Source organism: Octopus sinensis, linkage group LG7 (assembly GCF_006345805.1).
Source record: "Octopus sinensis linkage group LG7, ASM634580v1, whole genome shotgun sequence".
Taxonomy (NCBI): Eukaryota; Metazoa; Mollusca; class Cephalopoda; order Octopoda; family Octopodidae; genus Octopus; species Octopus sinensis.
The window spans coordinates 17,915,358-17,933,085 of NC_043003.1; the positions used below are offsets into that span (position 1 = coordinate 17,915,358).

The 17,728-nt window shown below is 35.4% G+C and overlaps 1 protein-coding gene across 5 annotated transcripts in view; it reads left to right on the forward strand.

Annotated features, from left to right (window-relative positions):
• The window catches only part of LOC115214228 (EF-hand calcium-binding domain-containing protein 4A), a 168,207-nt gene extending 151,406 nt beyond the window's left edge, over positions 1 to 16,801 (forward strand). For 4 of the 5 annotated variants that reach the window (XM_029783347.2, XM_029783349.2, XM_029783348.2 and 1 more), the window contains 4 exons: positions 1,882 to 1,996; positions 3,630 to 3,740; positions 5,233 to 5,309; positions 6,525 to 6,704. In XM_029783347.2, the coding sequence (XP_029639207.1) occupies positions 1,882 to 1,996; positions 3,630 to 3,740; positions 5,233 to 5,309; positions 6,525 to 6,612 (391 nt within the window). In that variant the 3' untranslated portion in view covers positions 6,613 to 6,704. Of the gene's footprint in view, positions 1 to 1,881; positions 1,997 to 3,629; positions 3,741 to 5,232; positions 5,310 to 6,524; positions 6,705 to 16,787 lie in introns of those variants that run through there. The other variant, XM_036504578.1, reaches the window with a different exon arrangement.
• The last annotated feature ends 927 nt before the right edge of the window (positions 16,802 to 17,728 follow it).

The following is a 17,728-nucleotide window of genomic DNA, read 5'->3' on the forward strand; positions in this document are numbered from 1 at the left end:
GAGGAAGCTTGTCAAATGGACTGTTCTTGTACACACTTATATATGTGTATGTAAATATGTGTGTGTGTGTGTGTACACATGAAGGGGTGCTGAAACGTTCCTGGCTTTAAGGGTATTGTGAAAGGCCTGGTTGGAAGCCCAACCTTCTGAGTTGTTTTACAGGGTTTAGAAAAACTGAAGGACCACTGCTATAAAAGTTTGAATCTGAGAGTAGAACTTATTGGATAAAATAATAATTAACTGATCTACCTGTATTTTCATTTACCCAAAGCCAGGAACTTTTCAGCACCCCTTCAAAATACACATGTATGTGTTTGTATATATATATATATATATATATATATATATATACACATACACATACACACACACACACACATATATATATAGATATATATAGATGGATATATATATATATATATACACACACACACACACACACAAACACATATATATATATACATATAAGAGGGATGACCACTAAGTGGACATCCATATGCTAGAAGTCAACACCCTATGGTCTTACCATAAAGAAAGGAATGTTCACAAGAAAATTTTAGCAAATGCCATAGGGGGTCGACTTCTAGCATATGGATGTCCACTTAGTTGTCATCCCTCTTATATGTATGTAATATAATTTTTCGGAATCTCCAGATTTTTCTATATGCTAGACCACTGGTTTTAAATTGATATTAATCAAATTAATATTCAATTTTTCACCTTATTATTTTAAATTTATATGTGTATATATATATATATATATATATATATACACAGATATATATAAAGCATCCAGTTCACACTGTGAAGTAGGTGGCATTTGGAAAGGCATCAAGCTGTAAAGCCAGGCCAAAACTGACCTCACCTATGCTTGTGCCACGTAAAAAGTGCTCACATCACTCTGCAGGGTGTTTGGTGTTAGGAAGAGCACCCATAAAAACCATGCCAAAACAGACACAGTTGTCTTGTGTAGTCTTCTACCTGACCAGCTCCTGTCAAACTGTCCAACCTTATTTCATAAACAATTTTTCGAACATAAAATGTCTCAGGTGACAAGTGGTGTCTCAGGTAACGAATTTGCAAGACAGCAACAAGGCTTGACTACAAGTTGGGTGTAGCTGCAGGAGAGGTATCAGTTGCTGTTTAGCTTTCATTCAGTGCACAGCTCTGTTTGAATTCACTGTGCCTCCCTTGAATTTCCTATGGAGAACATAGTTTCAGTTCACAAACATTTTGGGTAATGAGCAACTTCTGGAATGAATTGAAATCATAAACTATGGTTCTACTGTTTGTGTGTGTTCCTTTAATGTCTGTTGTCCGTGCTGGTATGGGTTGGACGGTTTGACCAGAGCTGAGGAACTACACCAGACTCCAGTCTGATTTGGTATGGTTTCTACAGCTGGATACTCTTCCTAACCCCAAACACTTTACAAAGTGTGCTGGGTGCTTTTATGTGGGTTGGATGGTTTAACCAGGGCTGGCAAGTTGAGACAAGATCAGGGCTGACACCAGACTCCAGTCTGATTTGGCATGGTTTATATGGCTGGATGCCCTTCTTAATGCCAACCAATCCAAGAGTGCAATGAGTGCTTTTACATGCCACCGGCACAGGTGCCAGTTGTGTGACATCAATATCTGCCACGACTACAATATCACTTGACTTGATGGGTCTTCTTCTCAAGCACAGCATAATGCCAAAGGTGTCAGTCATTTGTCATTGCCTCCACGATGCCCCACACTCGAAAGGTGCTTTTTATGTGCCACCAGCACAGGTGTTAGTTATGTGACACCCCACCCCACACAAAATTTCAGGCCTTGTGCCTATAGTAGAAATTTATTGTTCATTACTGTTATTTAATAACAAAAACGTTTTATTTCAAGATTTCGCAGCATCACAAAGCAGTACTTTCGGAAGGCAGATGGTGTTTTGATTATGTATGATGTAACTTCTGAGCACTCCTTAATTAATGTTCGTAACTGGTTAACAAGTGTGAATGTAAGTAGAAAAGCCATTTATACAGCATTTGCATCATTTGAACCTTTTTCCTTCTACTTGTTTTGATCATTGGACTGCAGCCATACTGGGGGTACACCTTGAAGGGTTTTAATTAACAAATCAACCACAGTACATTGTTTTTATTTCTAAGTCTGGTAAACTATAAGTCTCTTAACCACTAAATTATATGGATGTACACAAACACAAGAGTGGCTGTGTGGTAAGAAGCTTGCTTCCCAAACGCATGGTTTCGGGTTCAGTGCCACTGCATGGCACCTTCGGAAACTGTCTTCTGCTATAGCCATGAGTTGACCAAAGCATTGTAAGTGGATGAGGTAGGTAGAAACTGAAAGAAGCCCATCATGTATATACATATACATACATATATATATATATATATATATGCTAGCATGGAAAACGGATGCTGAACGATGATGGTGGTGGTGGTGGTGGCGGCAGCGGCGGTGGTGGTGGCGGCAGCGGCGGTGGCGGCGGTGTTGTATGTATGTATGTATTTGTGTGTCTGTGTTTGTACCCTCCACTATCACTTGACATCACTATTGGTGCTGTGAAGTGCGACTGAACCCGGAACCATGTAGTCATGAAGCAAGCATCTTACCACACACTTGTGACTGTGCCGTGTGTATATATATATATATTGTGTGTGTTTGTGCATATGTACTTGCTTGCAAGTGGCAGCTACACCTACTTACATAATATAATAATTGTTTTTCTCTCTCAAACTTATCTTCTACATAATATTCTTTCACATATATTGGAGTGTGAAGTGCTCCTCACAGTCAAGGTTTGTGACATGGTTGTGATCTGTAAAGAGTTTTGAGTAAGAACCTGAAAGAGAAGTAATAAACATGCAATGCGCATGAGGAATACTGGATTCATAAAATGGAAGGGACGAATAAAAATGCAATGGACTTGTCAGAATAAAATTTAAGTGTAGAATAAAAATACGATGCACTTGTTGAAATAAAATGGAAGTGAAGGATAAAAGCTCGATGTGTATGTCAAAATGAAATGGAAGCGAAGATTAAAAATGCAATGCGCATATCAAAATAATATGAAAGTGAAGAATAAAAATGTAGTGCACTTGTCAAAATAAAATGGAAGTCATCATCATCATCATCGTTTAACGTCCGCTTTCCATGCTAGCATGGGTTGGGCGATTTGACTGAGGTCTGACAAACCAGACTCCAGTCTTATCTGGCAGAGTTTCTACAGCTGGATGCCCTTCCTAACACCAGGATGCCCTTGAAGAATATAAACACAATGCATATGTCAGAATAAAATGGAAGTGAAGAGTAAAAATGCAATGTGCAGGTCAAACTAATTATGACGGTCTACATGTCATGGTTGACATCACTATTATGCAGCTTTGCTGCAATTTTCTTGTTTTAATGTTCTGTTAAATACTTCCTCTTTATTCATCTTGCACTCCAGACCATTAATCTTACACCACATTCCTCCCACCATCTCTCTCTCTCTCTCTCCCTCTGTTTCTATCTCTATCGCTTTCTCCCTACCTACGCTCCTACTTCAATTCCTTTTCCGCTTCCTTGTTCTCAGCTCAAGCATTTACTCCGTCTTTAAGCATAACAGTCTTTTTCTTTTCTTCCAGGAAACTGTTGATCCAAACACAGTTATCGTTATTGTTGGTAACAAAACAGACTTGTATACAGATTACAGTGAGCTATCAAAACAGTACAAGGTGGCATCCAGACTTGCTCAGGTAAGCCAACTGCATCCGGTAGGATTTGAACTCTGAACATAAAGATCCTCAAACTAAATAAGACAAGAAATCCAATCTGACATCCCAGAATTCCTTTCATTTTACTATTCCAGTTGGTGTACTGATGTTCTCTCTTCTTTCACTTGCTTTAGTCATTGAACTGCAGCCATGCTGGGGTGTCCCTTTTAAAGGGTTTTAGTTGAACAAATTGACCCTGGAACTGATGTCTCTTTGTTAAGTCTGGCACTTGTTCTATCTGTTTCTTTTGCTGAACTACTCATTTATGAGGATGTGAACAAACCAACACCGGTTATCAAGCAGTTGTAGTGTGTGTGGGACAAACACAGACACAAAGACGCACACATATATATGATATATTATATACATGAAACTTAAGAGTCTTGGTTTCATTTCTTCTCACTTATCATGGAGCATTGGGCCTTGCAAGACCTCTACCTAGCTTGTTTGCTCGGTGCATATCTGACATTATGAGCCTGTTCCAGGCCTAATCCCCTTCCATAGTCCTCAGCATAGTATTGACAGATCTGCCTCATCTGCTGAGCCCTCGCCTCTATCTTCCAATTGACAAAAACATGAAAATTCAAAAGAAAGGAAATTAGAGTTATGATTGAATGTACCAAAGTAATAGTTGATTTTCTGAAGGTGCATGGCTCAGTGGTTAGAGCGTCGAGCTTACGATCGTGAGGTTGTGAGTTTGAATCCCGGACCGGGCTGCATGTTGTATTCTTGAGCAGGACACTTTATTTCATGTTGCTCCAGTTCACTCAGCTGTAGAAATGAGTTGCGGCATTTCATTGGATTTCAAAAATCTGCCCATACTGTACCACCATTCAGCATATGCCGAATGGTGGTATAGTATGGGCAGATTTTTGAAATCCTACGAACCTTTAAACAAATATACTTTTTCAAGGAGATACGATAAACCTATTATAATGGGTGATACTATGTGTACTTTTTATTTTGTGATGTAATTTTTGGTCTAACAATGTTTGCGGCTGAAGAGAGCTTTAAACTATCTTTTATATCAATAATACACTGATGTAATAACAGATTGTTTATAAAGCTTGAAACATGTGTACCACGATATCCTTTGTGTTCTGTTTTTAATTTATATTTGATATATTCTCTCATCTGCCACTATCTGGCATATACAGGTGCTTACACTTATCAAGTATTCACTCTAAATTTACAATACCTATATATATATATATATATATATATATATATATACAACAGGCTTCTTTCAGTTTGCATCTACCAAATCCACTCACAAAGCTTTGGTTAGCCTGAAGCTATAGTAGAAGACATTTGCCCAAGGTGCCATGCAGTGGAACTGAACCTGGAACCATGTAGTTAGGAACCAAGCTTTTTACCACACAGCCATGCCTGTGCCTATATGTTAAAATATACCTAAAATATACACTACTCTTTTATTTTGATTTTTGACTCTGAGTACTTTGTATTGTTGTAGGAAAATAATGCTCTATTTTATGAGACAAGTGCGAAAGATGGAAGCCGGGTGTTTGAAGCAATGCATGCTATGGCATGGTAAGTAGCACAAGTGTCATTCAATATTGAATTGGTAACATTATAAGTCACTGTTAAACCTCTGTTTCTTTTGAAATTAGATACATTTGATTTATGTACCAATCATTGGATTGCGGCCATGCTGGAGCATTGGCTTGCAAAGCAAGCTTATTGAGCACCAAGCTGCACCTAGGATCTTTACCTTTTGACCTACAGATTTTTTAAATAATTTTTTGTAACTAAACACTTTCAAACTTTGGACCCTGGTAGAATGTGTCATATAAAACATATTTTACTCTTAGCATATTTGAGAAAAACTTATATTTCTGAAGTAATTTCATGTCAAAGTAGGCCTATTTCGGTAATTTCAACCAATCAATGGCGTGTATTCAGCTGAATAAAATTACTGCCGTTGTTTGTCAACAAGAACTATTGGCGGTGTATTTTTCATTTGTCACTGTTATTTATGACATCATTTCTATGTTTATACTGGTTTTGGGGTTAGGGTTTCAGGGTCAGGGTTAGGGGGTTAGGGTTAGGGTTGTCATAAATAACAGTGACAAACGAAAAATACACAGCTGGAAGTTCTTGTTGACAAACAACAGCAGTAATTTTATTCAGCTGAATACACGTCATTGATTGGTTGAAATTACTGAAATAGGCCTACTTTAATGTGAAATTACTTCATGAATATTAGTTTTTCTCAAAAATGCTAAGAGTAAAACATGTTTTATATGACACATTTTACCAGTGTCCGAAGTTGGAAAGTGCTTAGTTACAAAAATTACTTTTTAAATCTGTCGGTCAAAAGGTTAAGATACCTGCACCTATGCCTATTTCTTGATCTTAATTTAACTGAAGGTATGTCATGTAGTGGTTTAGTTGTGGCGCTCATTATTGTTAGATCATGGGGCTGGTCAATTCTCTAACATGGTGGTTCATTGTGTTCTTGAGCAAGGACTTCCTTTCACATTACTTTAATCCACTCAGCTGAAAATGAGTCCAAAGAGCAATTGCTAGAGGGTATGGAGAGAGGGATTAACCTTGCAGCAATTGTTCTCTTATGAAGGGAATCTTTCATTCTCGGTTGCTTAAATTCTGTGGAGACTGGACTATGCTCCAGAGCCTAAGGGACCTGAAGGCTTAAAGCAAGCAATTTTTTTGTTTTGTTTTTTTGTTACAGTTAAGGGAAACATTATTTATTTATTTATTTATCTATTTTTATTCACTTTTCAGTGTTTTGAAAGAGAAGGAGGATGAAGAACTGGAAAAAGTTTTGGAACTGAAGAGTGAACCTGTTAAGAAATCATCATGTTGCAGATGATATCAAAGAGTGCCAGTTAAAAAGAAACTCATTTAGTTATATATTCAAAGATTTATAATGGATTAAAAAAAAAATTTTAGATAAAGGAAAATCAACAGTCTTCTAAATAAACCAGCACCTGGGTTAGGAAATGTAAATATGAAACCCATTCTGCATTTATTAAATAACTTTTATCAGTGCATATTACTGACAGAAATACTTTGCAAGCATTCATCCTTATTTATGGTTTTCTTAAAGACAAATAATGTGACTGATTATTAGCAAAAATCAAGTTGTTTAAAGAAACGTGGATACTGAATTTCTCTTTCTTTAAAATTGGAAAAAAAAAATGTATATAATACCATGTGTGTGTATATTTGAGTGCATGTGTGTATTAAGTGTCCCTAAATTTTAAGAATTCATTTTCCTAGAGGAGCTGTTTGGATCTGTTTGATTTGGCTCACAGATTTTTTTAAATTAATGTCTTTTGACTAAACAGTTTGAAATTTTGTATACTGGTGGAATGTCTCACACAGAACATGGTTTACTTTGACCATTTTTGATAAAATTTGATATTTTAAAAGTTATTTTGTGTTAAAGTTGTCTTTGGGTAATTTCAACCAGTCAACAATGTGTATCCAGCTGAAGAAAGCTACTGCTGTTTGTGATAGTAATTGAAGAGGAACAACTTCTGGGTCATCTCTACTAAATGTCACCACCAGTATACGATGTCTCAATCTGTTTAGTTAAAAAAAAATTTAATTGAAAAATCTGTGCACAAACCTGAACAGATCCGGCAGTTTCATATGCTGGAGCTTTTAAGTGGATTTCTTTTAATCAAGGGGAATAACTATATTTGTTATGATGAAACGTTTTTGACAATGCTCAGAAATGAGAGTCCCTTATGCATTTCTGTATTGCATTTCTTATTATGATAAGCATTTAAAACTTATGCAAATATTTACTCCTTCAATGAAAATGGCATCACAGAAGAAGCTGAGCATTTTATAAACCTGTCTTCCTACTATAAACAGCATTTCAGATAGAATTCAACACTGCATTTTATTGGAGATGAACTTTGAGGACGAAAGAGAAAAGTCTATGACATTATCAGAATCTCATTAATTTTAATTAAAACAAAAAATTTTTATTCTTTATTCAATTTATTGATAAAAGTTTATGTTATTTTACGGAGATATACTTGCATAGCAAGTGACCTGATCTGAGATTGTGTGCTGGAACGAAAACAATTGCAGTGTGGAAGGTGTTTATAAGCCATTTAAGAAACATGCAAAAACCGTTAAATTCACTTCAACATTTAAATTTAATTTGTCAAATGATACAGCACGGAGTTTTGTCAGTGAACAGGTCGCGATCTCAAAGCGGCGAAAATATTTTGGCAAATTAAATTTAAATGTTGAAGTGAATCTAACGGTTTTTGTGTGTTTCTTAAATGGCTTATAAACACCTTCCACACTGCAACTGTTTATATCATTTTAATATTTCAAAAATAGTATCATGAAAGATAATTGTAACTTTATATGTAGTTCTATGTTTAATTATCATCAAACATTTTTTCTTTATCTTTTTCCCCTTTTTTCCTTTTTTTTTAAACAAATATTATTTCTTGACACTCATTGGGGTTTGTATTTTAGAAATATCCTTGATAACATATCAGATGTCAAAAACAAACTGGAATATTTCTATATATTTCTTCATTAATTTTTCTCTTATTTTCCTTTTGATCTCACCTCACAATATTTGTTGAAAAAAAAAAGGCAAAACAGAATCAAGATTGTGTTGTGTAATGTAAATTGGATGATGATAGTTTTTGTTCCAATGGAAACATTTACCTGTCAACTAGAAATCTATACATGTAATATCCGTGTAAGCATGGATCATAAACTCTGTCTTTCATATAGTGTCAATCTATGATCCTTATACTCAGACAACAATGTATCTTAATGTAGTTTATCAAAACTGAATGGTTATCTCACTCTTCAAGTTTCATGCCACTGCAATCTTCAGGTGAGAATGTTCATGCCTGAAATCCACAGCAGCGTGAAACTCAGATTGCAAAATAAACATTCAATTTTAATAAACCATATACTCTACAACATCGTCTCTCATTCATTTGACACAATTCATTATTCACATAATACATATGTGCATGTAGCTGCATATATATTACATACATATATATATATGCATACATGCATGCATATATACACACACACACACACACACACACATATATATATATATATATATATATATATATACATACATATATACACACACACAACAAATCAGCCATTTCTCTTGTTTATTTGAATATGTTGGTGTAGATACTTGGCTGGTGAGTAGCCCTTGTAGTATGAATCAACTCTTGCCAGCAGTCCTTAAAGCTTTTGATGGAACTTGTTACATTTCAATGACATAACATGAACATCCATTGAAATTGTTGCTTGTAGGAGAAATAAAGGCAGCGAGCTGGCAGAAATGTTAGCACACTGGGCGAAATGCTTAGCAGTATTTCGTCTGCGCTATGTTCTGAGTTCAAATTCAGCCGAGGTCAACTTTGCCTTTCATCCTTTCGAGGTCGATAAATTAAGTACCAGTTACGCACTGGGGTCGATGTAATTGACTTAATCCGTTTGTCTGTCCTTGTTTGTCCCCTCTATGTTTTGCCCCTTGTGGGCAATAAAGAAATAAGAAATAATTGCTTTGAGAAGTTTGCAGTTGTGTTGTATTCAACTGGCCCCTTGCAGTTTGGCACAGGTTGGCAGCCAATGAAATTGCTTCCCAGTATTCATCTCGTACTTTGGTTGTACTTCCAAGGCAGAAGTATCAAAGGTAAATCTTTTTCCTGTAGTTTTCAGTCATTGGACTATGGCCATGCCGGGGCACTGCATCAAAGGGTTTTAGTCAAACAAATCAACCCCAATACTTATTTCATAAGTCTGGTACTTACTGTATCAGTTACTTTTGCCAAATCATTAAGTTATGAGAATATAAACGTCCCAACACTGGTTGTCAAGTAGTGGTGGAAAAACACAGATGCAAAGACACCCCGTGCACACACACAACACACACACTCATATATATATGTGTGTGTGATGTTATATATGTATATAAAAAAAATACATGAGCTCTTTTTAAAGCCTAGCCAGGCTAATGGGCCCAGTTTCCCAGTTTCTATGGCATATGTGTTCCCTAGCTGGACGGGACACCAGTCCATCGCAGCGTTACTCATTTTTACCAGCTTAGTGAACTGGAGCAATGTGAAATGAAGTGTTTTGCTCAAGAACACAACGCGTCGCCCGGTCCAGGAATCGAAACCACAATCTTACGATCACGGTGCTGACACCCTAACCACTAAGCCACATGTCTCCACATATATGTATATATGATGATATATATAGGGGTGCTGAAAAGTTCTTGGTTTGAAGAATATTGCAAAAGGCCAGGCTGGAGGCCTAACATTCTAATTTCTTTTACAGGGCTTAGAAAAACTGAAGGACCTCTGCAATAAGTGTGTGAATCTGAGAGAGGAATGTGTTGTATAGAATCATAATTAGCTGATCCTCCTGTATTTTCTTCTACCCAAAGCTGGGAACTTTTCAGCACACCTCTCGTATATTATATATATGATAATATACATATTATACATATGATAAAATATATATTATATATAGACCCAGGAAAATCTGGGACCAGGTAGTGAAGCACGACCTTCGAACTTTAGGTGTCACCGAGGAAATAACTAGAGACCGAGACCTATGGAAGTATGCTGTGTGTGAGAAGACCCGGCAGGACAAGTGAGACCATAACCCATGGCCTCTACCTGGGATGTAGCCAGTCCACTTATGCATACCTTTCCTTCTTGGGACACAAAACTCTACTTGTGAAGACCTGTTGAGGCAAGTGAGAATCAAAATCGAAATCGATCAACATCAATGGAAATTGCAGCTGTGATACCAGTGCCGGTGGTACGTAAGCGAACCATCTGAACGTAGCCGTTGCCAGCCTGGCCTAGCCTTCGTGCTGGTGGCATGTAAAAGCACCATCCGATCGTGGCCGTTGCCAGCCCCGCCTGGCCCCCGTGCCGGTGGCACATAAAAAGCACCATCTGACCGTGGCCGTTTGCCAGCCCCGTCTGGCACCTGTGCCGGTGGAACGTAAAAAGCACCCACTACACTCATGGAGTGGTTGGCGTTAGGAAGGGCATCCAGCCGTAGAAACATTGCCAGATCAGACTGGGCCTGGTGCAGTCTTCTGGCCTCCCAGACCCCAGTTGAACAATCCAACCCATGCTAGCATGGAAAGCGGACGCTAAATGATGATGATGATGACAATGTATATCATGATGATATAGATAGATAATTTCATTTAGGTGGTGACCCTAGAGGTTACCCTACAAAGCTCATCCATGGATCCAAGCCATGAGATAAATAATAATTCAGAGATTATTTGTTATGTCACACACATGCCAAAAAATTGACAAAAATCTACAACTATAACCATGGAGAACAGAGTAAGCAAATCCTTTTATTTTGTTAATTTACAATTCTTACCTCAAAAGTTGATCTCAGAAGCATTACTCTCTCTCTCTTTTACTCTTTTACTTGTTTCAGTCATTTGACTGCGGCCATGCTGGAGTACCGCCTTTAGTTGAACAAATCGACCCCAGGATTTATTCTTTGTAAGCCTAGTACTTATTCTATCGGTCTCTTTTGCCGAACCAATAAGTTGTGGGGATGTAAACACACCTGCGTCGGTTGTCAAGCGATGTTGGGGGCACAAACACACACATATATATAAATATACATATATATGACAGGCTTCTTTCAGTTTCCGTCTACCAAATCCACTCATAAGGCTTTGGTCGACCCAAGGCTATAGTAGAAGACACTTGCCCAGGGTGCCATGCAGTGGGACTGAACCCAGAACCATGTGGTTGGTAAGCAAGCTACTTACCACACAGTCACTCCTGCACCTGTTACCACACGGCCATTCTTGCACCCATATTATTTGACAATAATGTTCATGATTCTGAAGAATTAATCTTCAATTTTGTGTCTAAGATGCCTCATGTATCAGTGGTTGCATATTGCTTTATAATATATGCCATAGAGCCTCCCAAAACTAGACACCAGTATCTAAGCATTGTCCTAGCCTAATCAGGTTATTTATGAAGAAAACCAAACAATACCATAGTAAGCAATCCCCACAAATTATGAATCCACAAATAAGCATAACAAATATGTGTGTACCCATCATCAGCTGCCAAAACGGACATCACTATAGTTAATCCTTCCGGGATAGAATTTTGAGGAAACAATTGTAAATCAATGAAATAAAAGTCCTGCTCACTCCATGCTCGTATGTTATATATAGATATAGATATATTATATATATCTGTAAATGTAATATGTGACAATTATTCGGAATATATATGTATATATTTATATGTATATATATATATATATTCATATGTGTATATATATACATGTATATATATATATATATCGCTAATTTAATTTATATATATATTATTTAATTTATATATATATACACACACACACACACATATATATATGTATATAAATTAGAAAAAAAACACCTTTTATCAATTCGACAATGAAATAGCAATGATATAATTAAATTATATCTCTCTCTTTTACTTGTTTCAGTCATGTGACTGTGGCCATGCTAGAGCACTGCCTTTAGTCGAGCAAATCAACCACAGGACTTATTCTTTGTAAGCCTAGTACTTATTCTATCAGTCTCTTTTGCTGAACTGCTAACTTATGGGGACGTAAACACACCAGCATTGGTTCTCAAACGATGTTGGGGGACAAACACAGACACTCAAGCATATACACACACACACACACACATATATATATATATATATATATATATATATATATATATATATATATACACATATATACGACGAGCTTCTTTCAGTTTCCGTCTACCAAATCCACTCACAAGGCTTTGGTCAGCACGAGGCTATAGTAGAAGATACTTGCCGAGGTACCACACCTTGGGACTGAACCCAGAACCATGTGGTTTGTAAGCAAGCTACTTACCACACAGCCACCCCTACGCCTACACTCTAAACGCCTATACCATTTAGAAAATAATTAAATATAAGATAAAAACATATACCAATAATTAAGTAATGTACAAAATAATAAATAAAAAGTATATAATTGACATGTGTATATTTATATGTATGTAGTTCTCCGTGCATTTTCTTCTCTTTTTAGATGTATATATAGCAATCAATCTATATTTTAAATGTTGTGTTAATGTATACAAATATCTGCATTTTTAAATTACATCATTAATTTTAATTTTTTAGTCTGTTTAAAAGCAAATGAGATTTTGTCACACAATAATTTCATATTTCTCTAAATTCATGTCATGCATGTTTTAACCTACCCTAATCCAAAATCTTTGACATTTTCACATCCCCTTCTTAGTTCATTTAGGTACTAGCTGTCCTTGTATACGTATTCTAACGTTACTAATTATATATTATATTCTTGATTTTCAGAGGACACACTGTTTCACGATAGTAAATACTGCAATATGATCATAGGATATATGTTGCATTTTACTGTTTTTAAGAATCTCAAAATTTACATATCTCTTTTGCTCTTTTACTTGTTTCAGTCATTTGACTGCAGCCATGCTGGAGCACCACCTTTAGTCGAGCAAATCAACCCCAGGACTTATTCTTTGTAAGCCTAGTACTTATTCTATCGGTCTCTTTTGCCGAACTGCTAAGGTACGGGGACGTAAACACACCAGCATTGGTTGTCAAGAGATTTTGGGGGGACAAACACAGATATAAACACACACGTACATATATATATATATATACGCACACACATATATATACGACGGGCTTCCTTCTGTTTCCATCTACCAAATCCACTCACAAGGCTTTGGTCGGCCCGAGGCTATAGTAGAAGACACTTCCCCAAGGTGCCACACAGTGGGAATGAACACGGAACCATGTGGTTGGTAAGCAAGATACTTCCCACACAGCCACTCCTGCGCCTATATAATCCTCTAATAAGCCATAACACTCTTTATACATCATATCATATGGCATAAAAGATGGCACCTCAATTTCAGCAGCACAAAAAATATTTTACTGCATCAAAGCATCTAGTGTTTAAAGCAACTTTGTATATAGGGGTTGGGTTGATTTTTATGAGACATTGATTTGGGAAATGCATCTTATATGCTATCAAATACAGTATACTATGCCAATATTTCCTGTATCCATCTGGTTTTGCCACCCATGCTAGTTAATATGAATTTTTTTTTGCCTCTTTTAAAATCAAGCAAATAGATTCTGTAAATTTTAGAAGGTACAATACTTCATCTCTTTCTATGTCTTCCTTTCTTACAAAGCCTCTGACAATCCAGGATTAATAAATGCTACCAATAATTTGTAATTAGGTTTTCTTTTCACCTTTCTGTGATTACATTTTTACCTTTTAGTTGTTTCCTTCATTGGACTACAGCTATCTGTGCGTGTGTCCCTGTGCCCGTTGTAGAATTTCATCAAACTGTTATTCCACTTATAAGATACGGTTTGCCATGAACATTTCTCCATTTCCACTGTGTTCATTTTTCTCACAAGTTGTTCAAACAATATTCTAAATGATCTGAGGTGGATTTAATATTTAGATGTCAAAACTTATGAATTATATATATATATATATATATATATATATATATATAAAAACAAGATGCTAACTAGATATAACTGTTTAGAAACGTTTACTCTTTTTCCTCTTTTACTTGTTTCAGTCATTTGACTGTGGCCATGCTGGAGTACCACCTTTAGTCGAGCAAATCGACCCCAGGACTTATCCTTTGTAAGCCTAGTACTTATCCTAGTACTTATTCTTTTGCCGAACTACTAAGTTACGGAGATGTAAACACACCAGCATCGGTTGTCAAGCAATGTTGGGGGGACAAACACAGACACACAAGCATATACACACACCGATACATACATATATATATATACATATATACGACAGGCTTCTTTCAGTTTACATCTACCAAATCCTCTCACAAGGCTTTGGTCGGCCAGAGGCTATTGTACAAGATGCTTGCCCAAGGTACTACGCAGTGGGACTGAACCCAGAACCATGTGGTTGGTAAGCAAGCTACTTACCACACAGCCACTCTTGCATCATTGGAGAAGTTTTATTTAAATCAAATTTTTCCAATAATTGCAGTTTTTGAAGGGTAAAACAATAAGAGGAGAAAAGAAAATGCAAAAAGAAAAAACACATTACGTTTTAAAATTTTTTTATTTCATCAAGTTTCAGCTCATGAGCTGTGGCCATGCTGGGGCACCGCCATTTAAAATTATTTATTAAACAAAACGAAAAGTAAATAAATAAAAATAATAATTCTAATTTACTTGCACACTCTGTCTGAATATTTAATTTTTTTTCTTTTCAACAATTGTTTAGCAAATATGTGATAAGAAAATATCTTCAGCCTTTTTGATACCAACTTGTCCAAGACTATCCTTACTTCTATGATATACAAATAGACTGTTTTAAAATTATCCCAATTAAAAACCTCCATCAAAATTTCATGTTCTAAACAGCACCCTGATAATTAGAGTTATTCTGCTAAATACTTCATCATTGTCAAAAATACTTGGAGGAAATGCTTAAAAAGAAAATGCATTGGTTAATATTAACTTATGACTAATATTAGGCTAAAAGATTAATATTAGCTTATGTAAAGTTATTTTTCCCTGAAAGATTATGGTGGTAGTTTTGGATACAATGAAAACATTGTTTATTGCAATATATATATATATAATGATAATAATAATAATTTGAGGGAATATTATTCCTAACTTACAGGAGAAAATTCAATTTAGAAATACTAAATCAAATTTCAAAAAATATAATATATATATAAAAATTAGAAAAAAACACCTTCTATCAATAATAAAAAAACACCTTTTATAAATAATAAAAATGTATATACATTTTTATTATTATTTTGCAATTTACTTAATCATTGGTATATTATTGTTATTTTATTTTTTATATTTCTATTTTATGTAATTTTCTAGATGGTGTTATTTAATTGTTCATTTTGAATTGATAAAAGGTGTTTTTTTTCTAATTTATATATATATATATATATATATATATATATATTAATTTGCAAAGGTGTCATTAATTAACTTTTCATGAATTATTTTTCTCATAAATTGTATCGAGATTATTTTTAGACTGGTGGCTGCTGTGATTTCAGTGCCAAACGAATCAGTTGCAGCACAGACTTCAAAACGATGGGTTAGGAATCTCTAATCATGGTAACGCGTGCTGATGAAGCTAAGGCTTATTTTGCCAGTGCAGAAACCGGTCCACGTGAATCCAGATACTTAAATGTATGTTAGTAGATTGTCTTAACCTGATTTTGCTTTTGTTTGATTTCTGTAGTTATCATCAGTTTATTTTTGGCGATTTAATAAGAGTTTTGACTGTTATTTCAAGCAGGTAGACATACTTACTATGTCCTTTGATTAATTTATATATATATATATATATATATATATATTGATAGAAATAGTAAGACAACAAATGAATGAAAGAGACCTCGATATTATGTAAATACAGGAATTTATCTGTAATATAATTTGTGACGATTCGGTTACAACCGAATAATTGTCACATATTATAATACAGATATATATATATGTATATATATATATGTATATATATATATGTGGATATATATATATATAACATGACTGTTTATGACAGCTTTCTTAATCTGTTTAAGTTATAGTAAATTATAATTCAACTTCTGTAGTGCACTTTCTGAAAATGTCTTTCAGTAATAAGCATTGATCCATTTAGTATTCAGATTACTTAATCAAATGTAATGCCTTCACATTGTCTGAATTAATCATGCATTATCTTGTAGCTTTAACATTTCAATGATTTAAAATGACATTTGTAGGTTAGGGGATGAGAGATCTTGCTAGTTTGAACATAAAACAGGTAGGATACTTTTGCTGGATATGGCCAGTTTAAATGTTGAAGGTTTAAAATTTAATTAAAGTACAAGTTGTATATTATGCATTCTAAGGTCAGCAATTATCAAATCGCAAAACTGTACAGAAAAAAAAAATGTTTGTAAATATTATTTTTAAGATTGTTTTTTTTTTCTTTTTTTTTTGTGGTGACTGGGGAACTAAAAGTCTCAAACATGAATCAGTAAGATCTGCCTAATATGTCTTGAATATTTTTTTCATAATAAAAATGTTTACTTAAATGTCATTGAATTGTCTTTTTGTTAGAGTCTGTTTCATTGCAATTTCCTGTTTATGTAAAACAAATTTTTTAAGAATTTATATTGCCATTTTCAAAATCAAAGTGCCAAGTCCAAGATTAACTCTTCAGCATTCAGATTGCTCTGTTATTTGTAATGTTTATTTATTCACATTGTTTGGAATTATAGCTCCAAGATTTTGATGATGTGAGTGTTTATTTTTAAAATGACATTGTAGGATAGGTATAAGAGGCTGGATTTGGACAGTTTAAATACTAAAGGGTAAGGTAAACTTGTGAATAAAGGAAATTTATTTGAATACTGATAGAATATAATTATGATATAGTTTCTTGTCTTCATAATACAGGATGTATTATTTATTTATTTTTATGTGCCCTTTTCAAGCCTAGCCAGGCTCATTGGCCCGGTTTCCCGGTTTCTTTAGCATATGTGTTCCCACCAGCTGAATGGGATGCCAGTCCATTGCAGCATTACTCAAGAAACAGGAACAGAGAGTGAGAGAAAGTTGGGGCAAAAGAGTACAACAGGGGTCACCACCACCCCCTGCCGGAGCCTCATGGAGCTTTAGGTGTTTTCACTCAATAAACTAAACACACGCAACGCCCGGTCTGGGAATCGAAACCGCAATCCTCCGACTGCGAGTCCGCTGCCCTAACCACTGGGCCATTGCGCCTCCACAATACAGGACATATATGCAACCAAAACATTGTGTTTCTTGAGTTTCATTCCTGTACCAAATGTGTTCAGCCACATGGTGGTGCTGGGGTAT